Here is an 18519-nt window from a genome sequence, read left to right as displayed (position 1 = left end):
CGCAAAATACCAGCTTTAAATATACGCCGGAAAAAGCCGACGTAAGAGAATGCGACGGCCGCACATACGTTCGTGGATCGATGGAAATAGCTAATTTGCATACCCGACGCGGAAAACGACGAGAACTCCACCAAGCGGACGCCGAAGTATTGCATCTACGATCCGAAGGCGTACACCTGTCGGATCGAACCCAGATGCCGTCGTATCTTGGTTTGAGGATTCAAACTAAAGATACGACGTGGGAAATTTGAAAGTACGCCGGCGTATCAGTAGATTTGACCCTTTTATTTATTTTTTATATGCAAAGTAATCAGAAAAATAAAATCTTTGTTGAGAAAAGTGTTAACCTTGTGGGATTAACTGTATTAATCAAATTTGTATTCCTGATTCTCACTTGTGTGTGTGTGTGTGTGTGTGTGTGTGTGTGTGTGTGTGTGTGTGTGTGTGTATGTATGTATGTATGTATGTGTATATATATATATATATATATATATATATATATATATATATATATATATATATATATTTATTTATTTATATAGACACACACAATTATTTTTTTCATCGTTTAGTTATTCATTTAAAAGCAGTGATGTCAATCCTATAAAGGTTCTTTATTGCAGTCACTTCATTTTCAAGTATTTTGCATTTTCTGATCTGTGATCATTTGAATCGTGACTGTAGTGTGCAAAGCCTAAATACATTCTTTCTTTCTTTTTTCCTGAAACATTTAAAGCTCTTAAATGTAAATTGTCTTCTGATCAGAAGTTTGATTTGAAAAATAAAGAGGAAATGTCAGGTGCTGTCAGAGAAAAATGCACTCCAATTCTTCCAACTTGATGGAAATGTTTGTGTCTTGCTTAAAAATACATAAAATCAATCAGCTACATCATTTATTTGGAAAGTTATATCCTGTGTAGAATGTATAACAGTCAGTGAAAAAAGCACACATCACTGTATGCTGCTCACTACAAAAGAAAATATCAATTTAAATTGTGTAATATAAAGAATTTCTTTGATAAATCATACTAAGCAAATTGGAAACCTTCATTGAGGCTAATGATATCGATAAATAATGGATAACAATATTAATAGTACTACCTGTTAATAGAGCTGTCCATTATTTAATCGATGTCAAGGAGGTGATTTAATATTTTTTTTACATATGAAAATGTTTTCGGTCTTCATCATATATCTTCTATAGTTTAACCACTTGCTTACTGGGCACATATACCCCCTTCCGTGCGATGTGGCTCCCAAACAAAATTGACGTCCCTCTTTTTCCCACAGATAGAGCTTTCCTTTGGTGGTATTTGATCACCTCTACGATTTTTATTTTTTTGCGCTATAAACAAAAAAAGATTGACAATTTTGAAAAAAACACAATGGGCCGGATTCAGATACATTTGCGTATGTTTGAGCAGGCGTAGCGCATCTCATATGCGCTAGGCCGACGTAACGTAGAGAGGCAAGTACTGTATTCACAAAGCACTTGCTCCCATATTTTCTTCCGGCGTAACGTAAATGGGCCGGCGTAAGCCTGCGTAATTCAATATAGCAAGGCAGTGGGCGTGTTGTATTGTAATGAAGCGTGACCCCATGTAAATGCATGGCCGATCGAACGGCGCATGCTCAGAATCACGTCGCAAATACTCCCTAAGATACATCCGCTCAATGCTTTCTACGTGAACGTAACTTACGCCCAGCCCCTATTCACGTACGACTTACGCAAACGACGTAAAATACGACGCTGTTCCGACGTCTATACCTTTGCATTACTTGCGCCTCATATAGCAGGGGTAACTTTACGCCAGACGTAAGCCTAACGTAAACGACGTAGCTAAATCCGACGGGCGCAAGTATGTTTGTGAATCGGCGTATCTAGGTCATTTGCATATTCAACGCGTAAATCAACGGAAGCGGCCCTTGCGGCCAGCGTAAATATGCACCCAAGATACGACGGCGTAGGAGACTTACGTTGGTCGTATCTTGGCAAATTTCAGGTGTTTCTAGTTTTAGGAATACGCTTATAGATACGACGGCGCACATTTGGACTTACGACGTATAGATACGCCGTCGTACGTCCTTTCTGAATCTGGCCCAATATCTTTTACTTTTTGCTATAATACATTTCCCAATTTAAAAAAAATGTTTTCCTCAGTTTAGGTCGATATGTATTCTTCAACATATTTTTGGTAAAAAAAAAAATCCCAATAAGCGTATAGTGATTGGTTTGCGCAAAAGTTATAGTACCTACAAAATAGGGGATAGAATTATGATTTTTTTTTATTATTTTTACTAGTAACGGAGGTCATCTGCGATTTTTGTTAGGAGTGCGATAATAATGGTGGACACATCGGACACTTTTGACACATTTTTGGGACCATTCACATTTATACAGCGAACAGTGCTATAAAACTGCACTGATTACTGTATAAATGTGACTGGCAGGGAAGGGGTTAACACTAGGGGGTGATCAAGGAGTTAAATGTGTGCCCTACTACGTGATTCTTACTGTGGGGGGAGGGGACTGACTGGGCGAGGTGAACAATGGGTGTCCCTATGTACAAGGGACACACCATCAGTCTCCTCTCCCTGACAGGACTTGGATCTCAGTGTTTACACACAGAGAACCAAGTCCCTGGCTCTGTCACTGCCGATCGCTGGTACTCGGTGGACATTGCGGCCACCAGGCATGCGCATCGGCACATGAGTGACGTGGCAGGCGCGCGCCCCCTATCGGCCGGAGGCCCGAGGACGTCATATGACGGCCTCCCGGACCTGTAGAGCCACCTTGTGGCCGTCATTCGGCAATGGCCCAGGTCCCAAGCGGTTAAATAAAATACACAACACTTCACAATAAATACATAAATAGATTAAAGCTTTGTAAATATATATATAAAAATCATAACAAAAATCATAACAAGTTTTAAAAAAAGTATAGCAATGAGCCACCAAAATCTGATTATAATCCTATCAATCGTATTATATTTTTGAAGTCATAATTACGGTGTAACAGAAAAAATATATAGATTTTGACCTCAGTATTTCACACCACACATATTAGAGAACACATTACATTTACAGTGACAAAAGCGGGAGAAACTGCAATCTTGAATATTACCATTTTAGATTAAAAAAAGCACAAATAAAACTGTAATCCAATAATGTTGACAATTTTTTTAAATGTCCTTGTGCATAATATAGACAAAAATACATTCACAGGTTCCTCCACCCACACATATGAGGTGGATGGATGATTCCCCGATCCCCCCCCCCCCCCCCCGCCAGGACATTATGTTCTGATGCAGAATACACCGATCAGCGGCTGCAGCCAACGATCAACAAAAGTTTAACATTTTCCAACATGTTTATTTAACAGAAATCAATCTAACGATCAGCCACACACTCAATTCAGCAGAGACTTTCCATCCATCTGTGGCCACCTTATCTTAGATATAACTGATTTGAATTTTAACAAACAATACTTTCAATATAAACTGAGTGCAAGCTATGATTTTTGTTATTTAAATCATTACAGTTTTAAGATTTAGAGCAAATGACTGTGCACAAATCAAGAGATCTTTTAACCACTTCAGCCCCGGAAGTATTTACCCCCTTCCTGACCAGAGCACTTTTTGCGATTCGGCACTGAGTCGCTTTAACTGACAATTGCGCAGTCGTGCGACATGGCACCCAAACAAAATTGATGTATTTTTTTTCCACAAATAGAGCTTTCTTTTGGTGGTATTTGATCACCTCTGTGGTTTTAATTTTTTGCGCTATAAATAAACAAAAATAGTGACAATTTTGAAAAAAAAAGCAATATTTTTTACTTTTTGCTATAATAAATATCCCTCAATTTTTTTTTAAAGAAGCATGTTTTCTTCAGTTTAGCCTGATATATTTATTTTGTTAAAAAAAAATGCAATAAGTGTATATTGATTGGTCTGCGCAAAAGTTATAGCATCTACAAAATAGGGGATAGATTTATGGCATTTTTATTAATAACTTTTTAGTAATGGCGGCAAACAGTGATTTTTTTTATCGTGACTGCGACATTATGGCGGACACTTTTGACACTATTTTGTGACATTTATACAGCGATCAGTGCTATAAAAATGCACTGATTACTGTGTAAATGACACTGGCAGGGAAGAGGTTAAACACTAGGGGGTGATTAAGTGGTTAAGTGTGTCCTAGGGAGTGATTCTAGCTGTGGGAGGAGATGGGCTACCACTGACATGACAGAGATCACTGCTCCCGATGACAGGGAGCAGTAGATCTCTGTCGTGTCACTAGGCAGAATAGGGAAATGCCTTGTTTATATAGGCATCTCCCCGTTCTGCCTCTCCGTGACACAAATTTGCGGGGCCCGTGGGCGCGGTCACGGAGAACACAGCGGCGCGTGCGCTGCATGACAAATTAAAGGGGACATACCTGTACGCCCATTTGCCTGCCCGTGCCATTCGGCCAACGTATATCGGCGTGCGTCGGTCGGCAACTGGTTAAATGACAGGAGCCATACAGGGTGGTAACCGATAAACACAAGCTTTTAAGGAGTAAATTCTTTAATAAAGTTAAGATACATTGTTGTAGGTCAAGTCACAGATGTAACATGCCACGGAAAGGTTGCTCTTGAACTGAGCTCTGTTTTCAATTGTTTTACTTATTATATTATTCTATTTATTTAATATCTTTCAGAAACAATACATCGCATATATACACACTATCTCACAAAAGTGAGTACACCCCTCACATTTTTGTAAATATTTTATTATATCTTTTCATGTGACAACACTGAAGAAATTACACTTTGCAACAATGTAAAGTAGTGAGTGTATAGATTGTATAACAGTGTAAATTTGCTGTCCCCTCAAAATAACTCAACACACATCCATGTCTAAACCGCTGGCAACAAAAGTAACAGAAGAGTACAGAAGATTGCCAAGACCCTGAAACTGAGCTGCAGCACAGTGGCCAAGACCAGGGGTCTCCAAACTGTGGCCCGGGGGCCAGATGCGGCCCTTTGCTTGCTTTTATCTGTCCCTTGGGGCAAAATTTCATCTTCTGACACCAAAAATGGGGCACAATTCCTCCTAATGACACCAACAATGGGGCACAATTCCTCCTAATGACACCAACAATGGGGCACAATTCCTCCCAATGACACAAACAAAGAGGCACAATTCCTCCCAATGACACCAACAAAGGGGCACAATTCCTCCTAATGACACCAACAACGAGGAACAATTTCCTTCTAATGACACCAACAATAAGGAACAATTTCCTTCTAATGACACCAACAAAGGGGCACAGTTCCTCCCAATGACACCAACGATGGGTCATTACTCTCTCTGACACCAAACATGGGGCATTGTTTACTCCTGCTGATGCAGGACATTTTTCTATTTCCAGTGGCCACAGTCCGGCCCCCCTAAAGTCTGAAGGACAGTAAACTGGCCCTTCATTTAGAAAGTTTGGAGACCCCTGGCCAAGACCATACAGCAGTTTAACTGGACAGGTTCCACTCAGAACAGGCCTCACCGTGGTCGACCAAATAAGTTGAGTGCACGTGCTCAGCGTCATATCCAGAGGTTGTCTTTGGGAAATAGAGCTGTACACTCACTACTTTACATTGTCGCAAAGTGTAATTTCTTCAGTGTTTCCACATGAAATAATATAAAAAAATATTCACAAAAATGTGAGGGGTGTACTCACTTTTGTGAGATACTGTACAAGGGATAGTGCAGAAACCAGATAGGCATAAACATGACACTGGACTTCATGCAAATACGTATAGGTCAATACATCACTCAACAGTCAAACATAATATACTGTACATAGGTCCTTCTTTATGCAGGTAGTTCTTTCACACATTGTCAAAGCCTCCAGGTTCTATAAGAGTGTATCTCAACCTCACTTTTATTTTCATATATTTGGCAGCAACTGGGGTAAAATAGTCTCAATGGGATTACTGTTACAGTCTCATTCCTGCACCTGAACCTCAACTCACCACCTCCACAGTCCTAAAAGAAAGCTGGCACCTTAGTAAAGATCAGCTAATGAGTGTTAATTTTAATGGTGAGGAAAAAAAGCCACTTAAGAAGCCTACGCAATTTGGCTGCTCAGGCCTTAGTCATGGCTAACCACCTGTAGCCTCAGAGGGCCATCAACAGCGCTTGCTCTGTACTAAACGCTCACCTGTGTAGCCTGGTATGATCTCTACGGGCTAGATTCATAAAGGAGTTACGTCGGCGTATCTCCAGATACGCCGTCGTAACTCCGAATGCGGGCCATCGCATCTCGGCTCCTGAATCATAGAATCAGATACGCCTCAATGTTGCCTAGATACGAGCGGCTTAAGTCTCCTACGCTGTCGTATCTTAGGGTGCATCTTTACGCTGTACGCTAGGTGGCGCTTCCGTTGATTTCCGCGTAGAATATGCAAATGAGCTAGATATGCCCATTCAGAAACGTACGTCCGCCCGGCGCATTGATTTACATCGTTTACGTAAGGCTTTTTCCGGCGTAAAGTTACCCCTGCTATATGAGGCGCAGCCAATGTTAAGTATGGACGTCGGGCCAGCGTCAAATTTTGCGTCGTTTACGTCGTTTGCGTAAGTCGTACGCGAATAGGGCTGTGCGTAAGTTACATTCACGTCTAAAGCAATGACTATTTGTGGCATAATTTGGAGCATGCGCACTGGGATACTTTCACGGACGGCGCATGCGTCGTTCGTTAGTAACGTCAATTACGCTGGGTCACGATTATTTAGCATACAACATACGCCGGCCCATATACGCTACGCCGCCATGACTTCGGGCGCAAATTCTTTCTGAATATGGGACTTGCCTGTCAAAGTTACAGCGGCGTAGCGTATATGAGATACGCTACGTCCGCCTAAAGATAGGCATTTCTCTCTGAATCTAGCCCTACATGTCTATGGAAAAAAGCCAAAAAAGCCCTACAGAATATAGCTGAGAGTAGAAGAAAGGTAAAAAAAAGAGAGAGAAGAAGAAGAAAAATGGGGAAGTTGGAGATGTAGTAGGTATAGGTAATTCGGATGAAGTTTTGGAGCAAGTAGGAAGAATGCAGGAGACTAATATACGTGTATATTGCCACGGATCGTTAGGTAGTATTTATAATGAAGAAATTCCCAGTTCCAAGTCCATTACTGTTGGTTTTTGTATTGAATAATTTTAAAAGGGGAGAGTTTAGTGGGACTTTATATGAGGAAATGACACAGTCAATTACCTCCATCCCTGTTATTTGTATAAAGGAAGAGAGAAGGAGAGCGGGACTTTAAATGAAGTGTGTGCGGGAAAAGCTTGAAATGGTAAAGGATGATTGAAGTAGATTATGATCATTTAATACTTTCATATAATGTATCGTACATAACTATATTACATTATTGAAGAAGATCATAATTATACAGTATTAAATACTTATATAGATAGATTCAAATTCATATCAACAAAAAGCCTATTAGAGCCTTTGGCTCTAATCAGGTGCTTCAAAAATACACCCCCGTCGCTGTAAATCAGGCTCCCTGTGTTCGAAAAGGGTCTGGACGCCTGAATAGAGGGTGGCGGCGGCGACCATAGATAGATTCATGCAATGCATGAATCTATTCATTAGTCATAGAGGGGCTGGCTGGAGAGAGGGAGAGGTGCCCGTGCGCCCTTAATGGACGCACCGCCACTGATCCCATCTCCCTGCCGCTTTGCTTTCACACTGTCACACACTGTCTGCACACGATCTGATTTGCTACTGGTGCTGCCTCTTTCATTCCCATTTTAAGCTGTGCTGCAAGAGGCTGATACCAAATGAAGTTTAGATACTTACACTACTTGTATAAACATCTACATGAATGAAGTTTTAAAACATACAGAAATTCATGAATGTTGTGTCTTTTTGTCATAGTGCTTAGCTTTGGGTTCTGTCTTCATGTACATGCCATCAGCTGTAATGCAATAGCCATGGTCTGCAGGTGCATGCAGCAAATAACTATCCTTTCTGTATTAAAACTGTATACCAACAACACCTGCAAAATGTCAGTGAGCTTGGCACCCGCCAATTACTTTAATTCATTTTACCTGATGTCCTGGCCGTCACCTGAGGGTTTACCTCATGCTCCTCTCCCTCCTCCTATTGTCACAGCCAGACCCCGCCCCAAGCCAGGGAGACTATGCAGTGTAAGAAAGCTGCAGGGAGAAGGGTAGGCGGAGTCAAATTATGTACAGCCGGTCTAGCCAGTCACCGGCCGCTTATGGTGGTGCCAGTCCCCCGGCCTAGCACGATCATATTGTTGTCATAAGTGTGGCGCTAGACAGCACTGAGACAGACAGGGTACAGACCATGACACGGGACAGACAGGGTACAGACCATGACACGGGACAGGGTACTGACAGGCTACAGACCAAGAGACAGACAGGGTACAGACCATGACACGGGACAGACAGGGTACAGACTATGACACGGAACAGGGTACAGACAGGGTACAGACCAAGAGACAGACAGGGTACAGACCATGACACGGAACAGGGTACAGACCAAGAGACAGACATGCTACAGACCATGAGACAGACAGGCATCAGGCAAGAAATAATATATGGACTTAGGTCAAGATAATGACTGCAAGTGAGTAGAGAGTGAAGTGCAAGTTACTGGACAATTGGTGTTTAAAAGGAAAAGAGAAAGAGAGCGAAAAAGAGAAGAGGGAAAAAAGGTGCACAAAAGGAGAAGGAATGGGTGTAAAGCTGAGTGCGTGTCGGTGAGAAAAACTAATGTGGAAAATGAGGAAAAAAGTTACCTGTAGAGACAATAATGATGCGTGTATGCTGTGAAGTGCAATGAGCCGAATGCCTGAAATGGACAGGATGGACAGGCATCAGGCAGGAAGTAATATGTGGACTTGGGTCAAGATAATGACTGCAGGTGAGAAAAACGAATTACAAATTACTGGACAATTAGTGTTTGAAGGGAACAAAAAAAAGACGGAAAAAAGGTGCATAAAAGGGGAAGTAATTGGTGTAAAGCTGGGTGCGTGTGAGGCCCCGTACACACGACCGAGTTTCTCGGCAGAATTCAGCCAGAAACTCCATCTGAATTCTGCCGAGAAACCCGGCCGTGTGTACACTTTCGGCCGAGGAAGCCGACGAGTTCCTCGTCGAGCCAAATAGAGAACATGTTCTCTATTTCCTCGTTGTTCAATGAGGAAAGTTGGCTCGCCGAGATCCTCGGCGGCTTCACACAGAACTTGACGAGCAAAACAATGAGTTTTGCCCGTCGAGTTCCTCGGACGTGTGTATGGGGCCTCAGTGAAGAAAACGAATGTGGAAAATGAGGAAAAGGTTACAAGCTTTTCCCGCACACACTTAATTTAAAGTCCCGCTCTGCTTTGCTATTTTGTATTGAATAGCAAAAGGTTCTAAGTGGTACTAATAAATAAAGAAGGGAATTATTTTTTAACCTATTTAAAATATATATATATATATATATATTCTGTGGTAACTGAAAACACGACTGATGACCAATATCCTTCACACATTGCACAAAGCACCCTGCCACATTTCTTTTGCAGCAATTAGTCTAGGTTTCCGTTTGTAGGCACAGTGCTTAAAGCCTACTATATTTTATAGGCTTGGAGAATAGTCACTAGGGTCCAGATGTTTCTAAAGATAAATGGGCCTGAAATGCACCACAAAATACACTGTAAAGTACATGCTAATGTCTCTAGAGTGTATGTATCTCCAATGCAGATAAAAAGTGGCAACAGCACAAAACAAAGCAAGGTGACAAAATCATTCTACCCACACAAGATTTGTACTCTACTGCCTCAATGACAGGACATTGCTAGAGATACATGAGTGACAAGTATGCAAGTGGCAAGTATGCAAGCCATTAAATTTGAGTATGGATAATGTGGCAGTGTGCTGATTTTTCCTTCCTCAATGCCTTGCCTAATGCCCCGTACACACGATCGGAATTTCCGATGGAAAAAGTCTGACTCACTTTTTCCATTGAAAATTCCAACCATGTGTATGCCCCGGATTATTTCTATTGGAAATTCCGAGGAATTCCGTTGGAGTTTAGATAGAGATATGTTCTCTTTTACTCCAAATTTTAGGGGGGGGCGCAAACAAACTGAAAAATCTGAAAAAAAAAACATCAAACGCAGCCACTGTGCCATCCAATGCAACCACTGTGCCAATCAAATCCGCCACTGTGCCATCAAACGCACCCACTGTGCCCTTCAAAAGCCGCCACTGTGTAATTAAACGCAGCCACTGTGCCATCGAATGTAGCCACTGTGCCCATCAAACAACGCTACTGTGCCCAGTAAATGCAGCCACTGTGTCAAACGCAGCCACTGTGCCCATCAAACACAGTCACTGTGCCATCAAATGCTCCCACTGTGCCCCATCAAATGCTGCCACTGTGAAATAAAATGCTCTCACTGTGCCCATCAAATGCTGCCACTGTGCCCCATCAAATTCTCCCACTGTGCCCACCCCGGCTGCCGTCTGCCCGGCACTTACCCTGTCTCCGTGGGGCAGCGGGTGACGGCAGCGGGTAGGGAGCGGTATCCTCCATTCTCCTCCATGTTCTTGATGTTTTCTCCCCTGCTCTCCTGTGATTGGAAGCCTTATAGGCGTCCAATCACAGCGCCTGTGATGGGTAACAGACCCAAGCACCTGATTGACTGAGAGGAGGTTCAGTGTTAGGAAAGCGAATAGTCATTGGCTTTTCTAACACAGCTGGGTGAACTGCGAGCACTGCAAAATGGTTCTTTTGAGTGACGTGACCGAGAAAAAAAGTGCACCGCTAACGCCGCAAAAGCGCCTGGCGTTTTATGGGCAGTTTTCAAGCACCTCAGTGTGAAAGGAGTCTTTGTAATAAAAAATTGTTGGACTGTTGTAGGCTGGGAGAGCATTAGGAGACTTTCTCTTGCATGTTGCAAAAAAAAAGGAAATGGTTGTCAGCACAGCATAGACTTTATACTACTTTTCTCAACTTCTATCATAACTCTCTACTATTGTTTAACAGATTTTGTCTTCGGAAAGCTGATAGTCACCCAGGTTCCAAATGAAATATACATACGTAAAGGAGAGTCCGTCACTCTGACTTGTAGATGGAATATTACAGATGCAGAACGGATCAGAGTGGAATGGAGAAAACACCACAAATTACATCCATGGGATGACAATGGAACTCAATTGTCAATTTACTTGTGGACACATCCAAATAATACGACTACATTTCCACTGATGAACCAAAACAGAAGTTCTTATGTAATTACCAATGACACAGCAATGATGACACTGGAATCCATCACAGAGGAAGATGAAGGACTGTATGTCTGTAAGATTGTTTCTGAAATCCCCACACTGATCACAGGACAAGGAAATGGTACTCTGTTACACATCCATAATAATAAATCAGAGGGTAAGAGAACATTATATAGGCTTCTATATACAGTACAGCTGTAAAAATATACTTATGGGAGGTGTTGTCAAATATTTATTAAATTCAAGGGGAACTAGTGTCGCTTTCAAAAAGATTCAGCAATCAGTGCTGGTTAGTGAACTAGAAGAGGGACGATGTGCAATGTGGAAATTACACTCACAGATCTGTAATGTGTATATTGGCTACACAAATTCCAATTGGTTTGTACTGTCTCTCCCTTTTTTCTTTTCACTGTCTGCTTTCCTGCTTGAGAGATTCACAATGGGGGTTATTTACTAAAGGCAAATCCACTTTGCACTACAAGTGCAAACTACAAGTGCATAGTGCACTTGAAATTGCAATGAAAGTGCACTTGGAAGTGCAGTCGCTGTAGATCCGAGGGGGACAGGCATGGAAAATAAAAAACAGCATTTTAGCTTGCACCTGATTGGATGATCAAATCAGCAGATCTTTCCCTCAGTGACTGCACTTCCAAGTGTACTTTCAGTGCATTTTTAAGTGTACTTTGCACTTGTAGGGCCAGATCCACGTAGAACGGCGTAATTTTAAGCAGGCGTATCGTAGGTATACTACGCCGCCGCTACTTTGACAGGCAAGTGCAGTATTCGCAAAGCAAAGTTGCGGCAGCGTAGCGTAAATAGGCTGGCGTAAGCCCGCCTAATTCAAATATGGAACATGTGGGCGTTTTTTATGTTAATGTTTTGTGACCCACATAAATGACGCCGTCCGTGAAAGTATCCCAGTGCGCATGATCCAAATTAACCCGCAAAAAGCCAATGCTTTCGACATGAACGTAAATGACGCACAGCCCTATTTGCGAACGACTTACGCAAACGACGTAATCGACGGAAAATTCGACGCTGGCCCGACGTCCATACTTAACATTAGCAGGGGTAACTTTACGCCGGAAAAAGCCTAACGTAAACGACGTATCTGTACTGTGACGGCCGGGCATACGTTCGTGAATTGGCGTATCTAGCTGATTTACATATTCTAGGCGTAAATCAGTGTACACACCCCTAGCGGCCAGCGTAAATATGCAGTTAAGATACGACGGCGTAGGCGACTTACGCTGGTCGTAACTTAGCAAAATTCTGGCGTATCTGATTCTTTGAATCAGGCGCCAAGATACGACGGCTTAGACTCAGAGATACGACGGCGTGTCTGGCGATACGCCGTCGTATCTCCTACATGGATCTGGCCCGCAGTTTGCACTTGTAGTGGAAAGTGGATTTGCCTTTCGTAAATAACCCCCAACCTCTCAGGACAGAAAGTGATACAAAATCAAAAATGTTACAGTTCCTCTTCACACTTGCAATAAGTTTGTCTTTTGGTGGTATTTGATCACCTATGCGTTTTTTATTTTTTGTGCTATAAACAAAAAAAAGAGCGTCAATTTTGAAAAAAAAGCAATATTTTTTACTTTTTGCTATAACCAATATCCCCCAAAAATATATAAAAAATAATTTATTTCTCAGTTTTGGCCGATATGTATTCAACCTAACAGGTTTGTTGCTTTGCGCAGCCGTAACATTCTACAGACATCGGCGGTCGGCAAGTGGTTAATCAATGCACAAGAAAATGAACTAATAGAAGAGGTTAAATTAGTTGTCCAGCAATTTGCTAAGCATAATCTAATTGTACAATCTAAAAAAAATGTAAAGGTCTAGATCTGCATCCCTTTAGACCTGTAATGCCGCGTACACACGGTCGGAATTTCCAACAACAAATGTTGGATGTGAGCTTGTTGAGCTCCATCGGACATTTGCTGACGGGATTTCCGACAACAAAAATTTGAGAGCTGGCTATACACTAGTAACATTCATATGAAAATTCCTCGCAGGATTGCCGTCGGAAATCATGGGGCCCAGTACAGCCTACATGACAGGCCCCCACCCCCTGAAAATATCAAAACGATATTTTCACTACAAAATACACAAAACTATTTATTAGTGCGCACTAATAAATTTGATAACTGAGCAGAGTAAACTCTGCTTCAGTTTATGAATGAACAGGGGACTCCTATTCATTCATCTTCAATGCTGAGAAAGAAACTAGGGAATCTGTGTCCTCCGTCACTTTCCTTGTCTCAAATGGGAGATGTCAGGGGTCTGATTAACAGGAGTAACCATCAAGAGGCTGACAGTTGTGTTACAACCTTGTTGGGAGGGTGAAGTAAAGACACAAACTGTTGTCATAAAGTATTTCTGTAGTGTCTCTGAAGGGTATAAGATACCAGATATTGGTATAACCTAAAAAAAAACAAGTCTTCCATTGAATTATATTTCACTCAGCTATTGGATTTCCAGGATACAGTGGGGATCGAAAGTTTGGGCACCCCAGGTAAAAATTTGTATTCATGTGCATAACGAAGCCAAGGAAAGGTGGAAAAATCTCCAAAAGGCATCAAATTACAGATTAGACATTCTTATATGTCAAAAAAAGTTAGATTTTATTTCCATCATTTACACTTTCAAAATTACAGATTAAAAAAATGGCGTCTGCAAAAGTTTGGGCACCCTGCCGAGTTAATACCTTGTACTGCCCCCTTTGGCAAGTATCATAGCTTGTAAACGCTTTTTGTAGCCAGCCAAGAGTCTTTCAATTCTTATTTAAAAAACAAAGTCTTCCAGTTCTTTGAGATTTCTGGGCTGTCTGTCACGCACTGCTCTTTTAAGGTCTATCCATAGATTTTCAATTATGTTGAGGTCAGGAGATTGTGAAGTCCATGGCAAAACCTTCAGTTTACGCCTCTTGATGTAATCCCCTGTGGATTTTAAGGTGTGGTTAGGATCATTATCAATTTGTAGAAGCCATCCTCTCTTTAACTTCAGCTTTTTCACAGATGGCATCAAGTTACCATCCAAAATTTGCTGAAATTTTATTGAATCCATTTTTCCTTCTACTCGTGAAATGTTCCCTGTGCCATTGGCTGCAATACAACCCCAAAGCATGATTGATCCACCCCCATGCTTAACAGTTGGACAGAGGTTATTTTCATTAAATTCTGTGCCCTTTCTTCTCCAAACGTACCTTTGCTCATTCCGGCCAAAAAGTTATATTTTAACCTCATCGGTCCACAGAACTTGTTTCCAGAATGCATCAGGCTTGCCTATATGTTCATTTGCAAAGTTCAAACACTGATTTTTGTGGTGAGGAGGTAGAAGAGGTTTTCTTCTGATGACTCTTCCATGAAGACCATATTTGTACAAGTATCTCTTTATAGTGGAATAGTGTACCACAACTCCAGTGTCTGCCAGATCTTTCTGGAGGGATCGTGCAGTCAAACGTGGGTTTTGAATTGCTTTTCTCACAATCCTGCGAGCTGTTCTGTCTGATATTTTTCTTGGTCTTCCAGATCTTGCTTTAACTTCCACTGTTCCTGATGACTGCCATTTCTTAATTACATTTCGAACAGAGGATATTGACATCTGAAAACGCTTTGCTATCTTCTTATAGCCTTCTCCAGCTTTGTGAGCGTCAACTATTTTCAGTTTCAATTTTCTAGACAACTGCTTAGAAGAACCCATGGTGCTGATTGTTGGGGCAAGGTCAGATGAGTCTGGGCATTTAAAACCTTTGAGATTGACATCACCTGGTCTTCCCAGACGATGATTGAGAACAATCCATGACACTGGCAGGTCTCAGCTTTGCAAAGGGGGCAGTGCATGCTATAAATTCTGCAGGGTGCTTTTGCAGACGCCATTTTTTTGTTTTCTGTAATTTTGAAAGTGTAAATGATGGAAATAAAATCTAACTTTTTTTGACATATTATAAGAATGTCTAATCTGTAATTTGATGCCTTTTGGAGATTTTTCCATCTTTCCTTGGCTTCGTTATGCACATTAATACAAATTTTTACCTGGGGTGCCCAAACTTTCGATCCCCACTGTATCTAGTGATGCTTAGACTCTTAATGTCTACAATAAACTAAAATAAGCAACAATAAAAATAAATAATGCTATATTACTATTTTTACAGGTGGTTCCCAACCCCTAATACATGGTTTGCTGCCCCTCATTTGTGTATTTCTTGTTGTGATAATTGTTGGATACCTTATTTGGAAAAGGAAGAAAAGACCAAGTATGTATACAATTTAATTTAAAATTCTAAACCAAATATGTGAAATGCAGGGAACACCGTTACTTGTTGAGTGATGTCCTTTGCAGTTTTCATGAGCTTATAATAAGCAGGCCTGTCTTCGCTACATAGTAGACATGTGCATTCGTTTTCGTCTGAATTAATTTTCGTCCGAATTTCGTTTTTTTTTCTTTATGGTTTTAAAAGACGAAAACGAACGCGAAGAATCCGAAATCCGAAAGATCGGACATAAAAAAATGCTTTATTTTCGTTTTTTGTTGCTACAACAGTTTGATATAGATAGGAGATTCGACATGACGCTGACAATAGCAATCTGTGTCTATCGAACCTGCGGTCGAATGTGCCTAACCTTAATTCTATTAGTCCAAGATTATTCTACATAGAGAGGAAAGATTTGACATTATAGAAACAGTGTTGGGGTAGACCATTCGACATAAACGACAAAGATTCTACGAAGCAGCGAAAAACATACAAACGTCAAATCTGCCATTGAAGGCTTATGGTGTCTGTCAAAAGTTCTAAGAAGATTCGACAAGCAGCTAAACTGTCCGTCGCCGCAATCGTACATTTCTGGTCAAATGCTCGGCCCATAAACTATAGAAGAATTTAAATGTTGGTTGACTAGTAATAATAATTTATAAATATAATTATTACTAGTGTCATACAACATTAAAATTCTTCTATAGCTTGTAGGCGGAACATTCGACCGGAAATGTACGATTGCGGCGTCGTACAGTTTAGCTGCTCCGTCAAATCTTCTTAGAACATTCAACAGACACCATAACCCTTCAATGACAGATTCAACCTTAATTAATTCGGATTTTCTGACGAATGCATTTTTTTACGAAACTAAATAAATAAAAACGAATTTCGGGAGTAACAAAATAAACGAAAAACGAGATTCTGAAACAAAATATTTCATGTGCACATGTCTACTACATAGTACTTTAAGGTGGTTTAATGGAACATTTTTTTTTCCCAAAAATGTTTTAGTTCGACTTTACAAAGACAGTAGTATCAAAGAAGAGAGAAAGAATCAATTGACATATTTTCAGAAAAGTGGTCATAGTACAGATTAGGTCTTTGCATACAAGGATAGGAAGTCCACAGCAACAAAAAGTCATAAAATAAAAACATAGAAAATCCTTTAGGTAATTGTTATAGCACATGGGGGAAAAAAACATCATAGTGTCGACAAATCTTTTAGGTCCATCTGAGAGTCAGTCAGCTCTACACAACGGGCGCAGGCGCCGTATAGAGCCGACTCGCAGGTCGGCTATTTACTGAAAACTGGTGACGAGCCATGGGAAGTTTTTCACCAGACGTCAATCATCTAACCTCTCAATAGGAACGCCCAGTCCCATGGGAATCAGACCCGGAAGCCGGGGGGGGGGGGGAATAACGATATAACGTTATGTACGGCGAAGAAAAAAAATACCAGCATACTGTACATGTCGTTAGTATGCTTGATGTAATGTTAGATAATTGTTTTAGGGTGAACCTCCACTTTAATGTTCTTATGGCAACTCCAAATATTTTGGGTTTACCCTCACTTTAATTCCCAGTGACAATGGCAATTAGAAAGAGCGAGTTTCCCTAACGAGAAGATAGACATCAATAAAAACCTTACAGTTGTTCTAACCCATCATCACTCTATCCAAAACTAGAAAAAAAGATTTCCCTTTAGTTATATTCTTACATATTGGGGTTGATTTACTAAAGCAGTTGAGTATTTTTCTTTTGCAAAGTGAATTTTCACTTAGCTAAGTGAATGAGGTAAGGATGTGTTCACATTAACCTCCCTGGCGGTATGATTAAATCAGATTTTAGGTGCTGAAAGCGGTACCATCATTTTGCATGGAAATTTGGCGTTTAGAAATCTTAGAAATAACTCACTTAAATCTGTCCAAACCAGAGTCTAGTAGACATCCCGGGTATAATAAAATTTGAAACACAAAATCATAAATTATAATATAATAAATAAATATAAATAATTATAACAAATAATATAATAATAATAAAAATTATTACTTTAAATTTTTTGATGACGAATTTCCCCACAATCCACTATCGGTCAATTCTGCAAATGATTCCAATTTATTATCGCTGTTTTCTAGCTGGTCTAAAACCACTTTTGACATAAAGGGACACTTTTTGGTGGCTATGGACAATCTCCAGTTTCCAGGCAGAAAGAACAGTTTTTATTTTATAAAAGTGCATGTAGGACACTGGGCAGACCACTAGGGACAAAGGGGGTGTCTATTTTTTACATACAGTACTGTAATCTATAAGATTACAGTATACTGTATGTATTGTAGTTATTTACTTCTTTAAATTTGGCACCGATCTCCGCCCCGTGCGTCGTAACGTCGCAGGGAACGGAGCTCGGCGGCGCTCGGCGGCACTCTGCACTGTGAATCGAGCAAGGAGGACACCGCTCGATCACACAGCAGGAAGGCATCGCAGGATCCAGGGACAAGGTAAGTAACTGGGCCTAAGGACTCTGCGAGGCGGTCCCGAGTCTGGCTCGGGGTTACCGCTTTTGGTCCTGAAATTCCACCCCGAGCCAGACTCGGGAATACCGCCAGGGGGGTTAAAGCGGAGTTCTGTCTGCAATTTTTTTTAACGTCAGTAGCTACAAATACTGCAACTGCTGACTTTTAAAATAGGAACACTTACCTGTCCAGGGTGCCTGCGATGTCCTCACACGAAGCCGACCTGTCCCTCAGCTCTGGGTGGAGGTGCCGGCATCTTAAGGAAGGAAAATAGGAAGTGAAGTCTTGGGACTTCACTACCTGTTTCCCTACTGCGCATGCACAAGTCATGCTGTACGTTCTGACTGGTCCCTGCTGCCTTCTGGGACCTGTGTATCTCCCAGGAAGACAGCGGGGGAGGGCGGAGGAGGGGCCGGACATGGCGTATAGATCACTGTGGATACTGAAGTG

At 41.2% G+C, this 18519-nt stretch overlaps 1 protein-coding gene across 2 annotated transcripts in view; it reads left to right on the top strand.

Annotated features, from left to right (window-relative positions):
• The window catches only part of LOC120924431, a 158458-nt gene that overhangs the window by 125809 nt on the left and 14130 nt on the right, over positions 1-18519 (top strand). The window contains exons 2-3 of one of the 2 annotated variants that reach the window (XM_040335396.1): positions 11054-11452; positions 15455-15556. In XM_040335396.1, coding sequence (XP_040191330.1) covers positions 11054-11452; positions 15455-15556 — 501 coding nt within the window. The remainder of the gene's footprint in view (positions 1-11053; positions 11453-15454; positions 15557-18519) is intronic. The other variant, XM_040335397.1, reaches the window with a different exon arrangement.

Source organism: Rana temporaria, chromosome 1, assembly GCF_905171775.1.
Source record: "Rana temporaria chromosome 1, aRanTem1.1, whole genome shotgun sequence".
NCBI lineage: Eukaryota > Metazoa > Chordata > Amphibia > Anura > Ranidae > Rana > Rana temporaria.
Note: the sequence above shows the minus strand (reverse complement) of the source record. Positions and strands in the feature narration are given on the sequence as shown.